Source organism: Pezoporus wallicus, unplaced genomic scaffold (assembly GCF_028554395.1).
Source record: "Pezoporus wallicus isolate ANWC-B61680 ecotype Strahan unplaced genomic scaffold, APGP_CSIRO_Pwel_v1 contig_7344, whole genome shotgun sequence".
Taxonomy (NCBI): Eukaryota; Metazoa; Chordata; class Aves; order Psittaciformes; family Psittacidae; genus Pezoporus; species Pezoporus wallicus.
Window position 1 is genome coordinate 176576 of NW_026640533.1, and position 7711 is coordinate 184286.

At 42.3% G+C, this 7711-nt stretch overlaps 1 protein-coding gene across 1 annotated transcript; it reads left to right on the forward strand.

Annotated features, from left to right (window-relative positions):
- Positions 1-35: 35 nt before the first annotated feature.
- FUT10 (fucosyltransferase 10) lies at positions 36-7485 on the forward strand. The gene is made up of 4 exons (XM_057419375.1): positions 36-383; positions 1082-1367; positions 5439-6274; positions 7225-7485. Exons 1-4 carry the CDS (start codon positions 303-305, stop codon positions 7447-7449), a joined length of 1428 nt encoding a protein of 475 aa, XP_057275358.1. The 5' UTR covers positions 36-302; the 3' UTR covers positions 7450-7485.
- The last annotated feature ends 226 nt before the right edge of the window (positions 7486-7711 follow it).

A 7711-nucleotide genomic window follows, 5' to 3' on the forward strand; every position in this document is an offset into this window, starting at 1 on the left:
CCACAATGACCAGAGGGAGAGTAGATGCCTGAGGCTGTGTATGTGAGAGCTGTTTTGTGTGGGATGTGTTCTGGATATGTGGGTCAAAATGTGACTCTGGCATCTTAAGAAAGCTATGGGTAGACATCAGGCAAAGCACTGAGCTTGAGACGGGGTCCTTGTTAATGCTGTACCCTTTTTCATCAGCAGTCACCATGAAGAAGAGTAAGGATGGAGTGGGAAAGCCCTGCAGAAAAGGCTGAAGATAAGCTGGCCTTCCTGATGCCTGGCTCAAACTGCTTTGGCAGGCCTGGCAGTGCAGCATGATTAGGATGAGGAGGAAGAAACTGTGGGCATCTTGCTTATGCTTTGCAGCAGCCTTCTTCCTTGTGGTGACACTCCAGGTACAGGGGCAAGGGGTGGGGCATGCATGAGATCACTCTCAAAGTATGACGCAGTTCTGTCAGATGAGGGCACTGAAGGTGACAGACATTTTTTGTGCAAGTCTGTGCTTTAAGAAGAGTGTTTGAAGAAACTCTTGTCAGCAGTGTTGGCCTGGTGGTAAAAGCTGACACGGTAATAGCTGGAAGTGGCATTGCCCAGAGAACATCTTTCTTGCATAGCAACTTGGGTCCTGCAGGAGTTTCTCACGAGGGGTGTACCATACCATTGCCTCACTCCTGCACTGCCTCCTCTGTTCATGTGCTTAAACTCATAAGGTAGCTCGGCAAGGCTGGATCCCTAGGGACATGGAAACTTCTGTTTTGGTTTTTTTTTTAGAGCTGATTTCTAGAGGAAACTTGGCTAGTCTCTCTTGTGCTTTTTTTCCAAGGAGAAAGCAGAAGCATTGTTAAATCATAGGTCATGTGGCCTTACATTGCCGCATGAAATATATGGGAAATACAGAAATGTATTTCCCACCTCCTCCTTACAAATTCACATTAAGGCTTCTGCTGTTCTGACATAAGATCCCCTGGATGGTGGTGGCTGCAGTCACTGAAATGCATGCACTTTGATGGACAGAAACTTCACATGCAGACTTGGTGCTTGATGCTTAGACTCTGGCCAATGGCAGTGATGTGCTGTGTTTATTTCCCTGAAGGTTATCACTGAACTGAGCAATTCAGAGAATAAGGTGGCAGTAATCTCCAGTTTACAGAGTAGCCCGCTAAAGCCTGTGGAGAGGTATGCTTTTCAGTTCAAGAAGCAGGAACTTCACAGAAGCTTCAAGGCAGAATCTGATGTAAATCACTATCCTGTCCTGCTCTGGTGGTCTCCCCTGAGTGGGGAGAAAGGGAGATTGGGTCACTGCGGAGAGGACGTTTGCTTCTTTACTATCAACAAGACCTACCAGCACAATGAGATGACGAGAGCATTTCTGTTCTATGGTAAGGATCTGTTTCTTTTTAAAGGAATAACTTCCCTCTTGCCCAGTTTTTCTTTAGAGATTTAATATTGTAGGTGGCAGTCAGTGAGAGCAGGAAGCTCACATAGCTCGTTGTGCTAAACTTTGCCTGGTGCTGAATACCATCAGTAGAGACCCAGAGATGCAAGTTCTCTGTAAAAGTACTCTGAAAAGTGACTGCGCATGTCTGTGGTATGACTGTTGCCTTGTCTCGTGCTGCTTTTCAATCACATGTTCTCCCTCTTTATGGGAGAAAAGATGATTTCCTTTATTTGCCAAATAATGAAAGGACAGTCTGAGATCAAGCCAGCTTTTTCCAGTCTTCTGGTTTGTCAACCTTAGCAGAGATTCTGCAAGGCCTTTGTTGCCCTTGTGCAAGTCTTTCGTCTTAAAATAATGCTGGTAATTGCTGGTAACTGTGCAACTGCCCTGCATCTTGGGCCAAGAGATTGCTAGCAGACTGTAAATGCAAAGTAGTGAAAGGAACCTATTGATCTGCGCAGGGAGCAGCAGCCGGTGTAGCCTTCTGAGCTGCTCTGGTTCTGCTGTTTCAGAAACTTCCACTGCATGTACTGTAAAGTGAGTCTACAAAACAAAAAAGATGTCTCTTTCAAAAGTAGACTGTATTTTGTTAATTTTGATATTTTTCCTCACACTGTTGCTTTTCAGAGAAAAAGTTAATTTTAAGGGGAAAAATAAAACCAAAGCATTTATGTTACTGGTAGATTCAGCTCCTTTGTGTGATAGGTTCAGAGTCTGGAATAGCTCTCACTCCGTCAGGATACAGGTGAACTGGAAACACAGGAAAGAAGGACCTTAAACTTGGTGGTTACCAGTGAACCAAAAACTTCTTGTCACTGATGTTTTCAGAGGTCCAAGTAGGTCAGCATTGTCAGTTGATAGTACAGTGGTCAAAGCACAAAGGAGTAACAGCAAAGAGTGAGAAGCTGACCCAGATAAAGACAAGGAGAGCTGGGTTGGCATCACATGAAAGCTATAAAGTCTGGTGGTTTTAGTCTCTGTCAGTAATTCCGTTAATTTCAGCATTAGAAGAACTACTACTGTTCATTTTTAGCAGGCTTGTGGACATGCTTTACTTACTTATTTTTAAAGGATTATTTATACTGTGCAGAAGACTCCCTGTAGTTTTAAACTGTTTTTTATAGTGATGCTGGCTATAAACTGTATAAAGACAAGTGTCAAAATATGTAAAAAATTTACTTATTTTTAAGCCATAACAAATGATCTCACAATGCTAAAACCTGCAGAGACAGAGGTCATAGGTGGTATTGAAGTTGATAAAAAATCATTAACACACACTCAGAGGCATACCCTTGATGCGCTGAGCTGTGGGCCTGCAAGAAGGCAGATTTTGGTGTTCAGAATTTCCCTCTAAACAGCCTGCTGAGTGAAAACTTGGAACATCTTCATTTCCATAATGTTGGATCAGGGCATAGTTTCATCTTTCAAAGAAACTGCATTAATTTTCCCCTAATATTTGTTCAGTGAGCTAGTCAGGAGAAGAATGATCCAAAGCTTAGAGAAAACATTATGAAAAAATACGAGGTACAGATGTTTTCCAGCAGCAGAAACTGCTTTTCTAGGACCACCTTCTTTTCAACAGCTTGTCCTGACTTACTGTGCTGGACTGGGAAGCCCCTAGGTGTAGCTGATGACTTTGTCAAATGCCACCATCTCTTATGTGGAACTGAGATGTGGCATCCACTTTCTGCGTTTTGCCTCTGCGTTTGGGAGGGATTCCCAACTCCACCTTTTCGGTGCCATCTGTTTTACAGATTTTTGTCTGTAGTGTGAGCTACCAGTGTCAGCATGAGCTGTATCTGGTGCCATGCTGTCAGAGCCCCAGGGGTGTTGTTCCTAAGGGAGGAGATGTCGAGCTGTTCTGTGCTGGAGCATTGAGTCCTTGCAATATGAATTCTGAATAAAAGGTGTCTTGTAAGATGCAGAACTTTTCCTGACAGCATCTTTCTCATCTACACTTTGCTACATATCTAGTATTTCCTAACTAATAATTAGGAAGTTGAAATTGCTCATAATTGTAGTCTTCTTGTACTTTCGTTATCCCCTCATAAGCTCCTTCTTTTCCTTTATCTCACGGGGTAGGGAACATGCTGATGTTATTTTCCCTTTAATCCTTAAAAGCTTTTTGTCTTCTTGCTGGATTAAGATTGATTATGTGTTATATTAGAATCTTTCATTGTGATGTGCTCTGATCTATAATGCATTTTTCTTTTAAGTTTCTCTTTGCTTAATTCCTCATTTAGTAAGTTTCATGTTTTGCATTTCTCTCTCTCTCTCTCATTCTTTCCTGCATTTTCCTTCCCTCTTCCCTGCAATACTACCTTAAAGAAGGAGGACTCTAGTCAGAGTCAGAGCTGAACCGCTATGGTTTCATTCCACAGTATTTCATTATTGTCTGTATGCACTTCTCTTCTGGGCATCACTTAGAACAAAGTGTTTTCAAAACCAGATTTGCCTTATAAGCTTCTGACATTCCTGTATCACTATAACACATCAAAACCAGAGGCAGTAAATAGCTTTTTTCAGTTAGTGTGACCATTTAGTGTTGAGGGCTTTAGATGACCCTTCAGTGGAAAATGGAAGGTCACATATTTAGTGTCCTTAAAAAACCCCACCTGATGCTCTTGAAGAATCTTGCACTATAGGAGGTTTTTATGTTACTGGCAGCTAACATCTATCTTTACTGCAGTCGTGAAGTCTTAACATTTACTTTACAAAAGGTCGTCCTTGGAGTCATCTTGGCAGGCTTATACAGCCGCAGAGACCACTGGGCAGTTTTCCTTCTTTATGTATTAGGTTTTAGACCAAAATTCTGTGTTAGACTTTTGCTAGCTCCCTCTCTTTTCCTCATCAGTGGTCTGATGTCAAGGGTAGAACAGAGAGTGAAAAGTTGCGAGTGTAACTGGGATGGTAGAATAGCTTGTCCAAAGAGAAAGGATTCTTGGTGTTTTTGAAGTCAGCTGTTTGCTGTTTGTTTCTGTTTGTGTATTTCCCTTCTTGACAATACCAGTTAAAAGTTTTGTACGTTCAGTGCTTGTACTTAAGTAAAAAAAACAGATGCCAAAGTAAAAAACAGATACAGTTATAAGACAATGAGGAACTACCTTGACAGAGACTCATCAGCTTTGCATTTAATCTGCAGTAAGACCAGTCTTATGAGTGTAGTACAGCAGTACTGAAGGGAGAACAAGGGTCAGATTCACAATCTGGTTACTTGAATTCAGTTTTTCACAGACTAGCCTTTGAGAAAAAGCTTCTAGGTTTGTCCTAAAGCTGTCAAAACAGCTTTCCTAAGTTGTTCTGGAGGGTTCCTCACAGGGAGGCACAAGGAGCTGCAGTTGTCTGTTTTCAGAGTTTAGATATGGTTCTTCTTCTACTATTGGCATTAGTTTAAGGAGCCATCTTCTGCCAGGAGCTGCTTCTTTTATGTATCTGGTAGGCAGCCGTGATACATCACCTCTTAATTCTCATTTTGACGAAATAAATAGATTGGCTTCAGAAATCTCTATAATACAATACTTTTCCAATACTTGAAGTAATTGCTGTAATTTTTCTCCTTAACTCTGTCCAATATTTTAGCAACCTTTTCATTGTTTTGCTACTAGAACCAAATTAAGCCCTGCAGTAACCAATAGGCAATACCATCTGACTCCTATTTACAGAACCGGGGGATTATTAAGCATCTGATTAGTCTCATTTCAGTGCATTAAAATGTGAAACTCCTAGTGAGCCTTTGAAATGAGAGGCCTTTAAACTCGTATGACCTGAAAGGAAACCATTTCTAATATTCACTACTGATCCCCATTCTCTAGATTCTTGTGCTGCCAGATTATCTGTCATAATACTCTTCTGTCTTTGCCTGAATTGCTCTCTTTGCAATACCTCCTTATAATGCAATAAATGTGATTGTTGTAGAGCGCTGATATTAAATTAAAACTATACTTCTGTGTCACTGTAGTTCTCATTGCATGATAGATACGGGCAGACTGTAACACCATTTGCTTTTGTCTAGGTACTGACTTCAGTATAGAAAGCCTACCTCTCCCTCGGAAAGACTATCATGATTGGGCTCTTTTCCATGAAGAGTCACCAAAAAACAACTACAAACTCTTCCACGAACCGACCATCACCTTATTCAACCACACTGCAACCTTTAGCCGCCACTCTCACCTACCGCTGACCACTCAGTACCTTGAGGGCATAGAGGTCCTGAAGTCGTTGAGGTACATGATCCCACTGCAGGTGAAGAACAGCCTGAGGAAGAGGCTTGCACCGCTTGTATATGTGCAGTCGGATTGCAACCCTCCTTCTGATCGGGACAGTTATGTGCAGGAGCTCATGTGTCACATTGAAGTAGACTCTTATGGGGAATGTCTGCATAACAGAGACCTTCCTCAGCATCTTAGAGGTCCAGCTGCCATGGATGATGGGAACTTCTATAAAATACTGGCACAGTACAAGTTCATTCTTGCTTTTGAAAATGCTGTCTGTGAAGACTACATCACTGAAAAACTGTGGCGGCCACTGAAGTTGGGAGTGGTACCAGTGTACTTTGGGTCTCCTAGCATTGTAGACTGGCTTCCTAGTAACAAGAGTGCAATCCTGGTATCCAGTTTTTCACACCCTCGGGAGCTGGCCCATTATATCAAAACACTTGATACAAATGATCAAGAATATGAGTCCTACTTGCAGTGGAAACTGAAAGGGGACATTTCCAACCCAAGGCTGCTTACAGCGATGAAGGAACGCAAGTGGGGAGTGCAGGATATCACCCAGGACAATTACATTGACACCTTTGAGTGCATGGTGTGTAACAGAGTGTGGGAAAACATCAGAAGGGAAGAAAAGGTATGAGCGACTTTGTTGTTGTGTCTCAGACGGGCTTTAAAATGGCACTTTGCTCAGATTTGTCCCAAGAAGTTTGGTTATCAGATTTCTGGCCAACCTGCAATGACTGGTAATGCAATGCCATTGGGTTGTACATCCTTATGTTAGTAGGTGTTGGCAGAAGGTGTGGGTGCACGGCATGTGTTCCTCATACTGTTGCAGTGCTTGGGTTCATACACATTGACCACTGAGCTGCTGGTCATTTCAGCAGAAGGCATGAATTGTTCAGGGAGGAGGTTTTTATGAGACTCCAGAAGGTAGTCTGACTTTCTGACTCACTTTATGTGACTTGAAACATTTAGAAACAGGTAGCCCAGAGAGGTTGTGGGATCTCTGTCCTTGGAGAAGACTCTACTCAGTACTGCCCGAGGCAATTAGATGTGGTTTAACCTGTTTCAAAGATGGAACTGAACTAGATGATCACTGGCAGAAGTCCCTCCTGACTTAAATACTCTATGAGTGTTTGGGTCTGCATATGCATGGATACATTCAAACCTGTAGTGACAACATGCCATTGTTTGTGGCCACATTTGGTGACTAAACATTGAAACATGAATGCTTAAGCCAGATTGTGTGTTTGTGAGAGGGATTGTGTGTGTATTTTAAGATGGAAGCAGAATAAAATGATGAAAATAGAGCTTCTTGCCTTAGAATTTCAGTTTGGGTGGGCTGGTGCTGCTCGTTTGCAGCCAGACCTGATCTGATTCTCAGGCTGTTGTCAGCATGACTGGCCTTGCCCTGGACACTTTGGGAAGAGCTTCCCCTCTGACATCCACATGGATGTGGCTAGAGCCTGTGGTGGGAAGGAAAATGTCACTGGCATGCTTTAATAGTTTACTAATGGCATAGTGCCTTCCTTCTCTGTCTGCCAGGGTCCCTGAATAACCCTTTTTATTTCTCCCCATTGCCAGGGATGGCTGCCCCAGAGGTGGAAAGCTCAGGTCAACCATCTGAGCTGCCCTAAACCAGCAGCATTCTCATTCTCGACCTCAAACCCTGGCTGGACTTCTCTCCATGAGATGTGGATACCAAGCTTTGAGCAATCCAAGAAAGAAGCCTGGGCACTGAGGCACCTGGTGGAAAGGAACAGGAATTTTACAGCTCAAGAATTTTGGATGCTTGTATTCAAAGAATAAACACAACAACCTGTAAAATAGAATGAGCTTCTCAGAGGAGTCTGTGGAATTTTCTTTTGAGTGTCACCTTATCATCAGTAGCCATAGGAAGTAGATGTGTAAGACTGAGTTTAGTATATTCAGAGCTCAAAGGAGTGTTAAATACTAGAACCACCCTGCCAGTGATATATATATATATACATACATATACATATATACATTTATATTTTTGTTAATTGTCATTAGTTCAGATGTTTCAACATTAAGGCACAAGTTGTCGAGG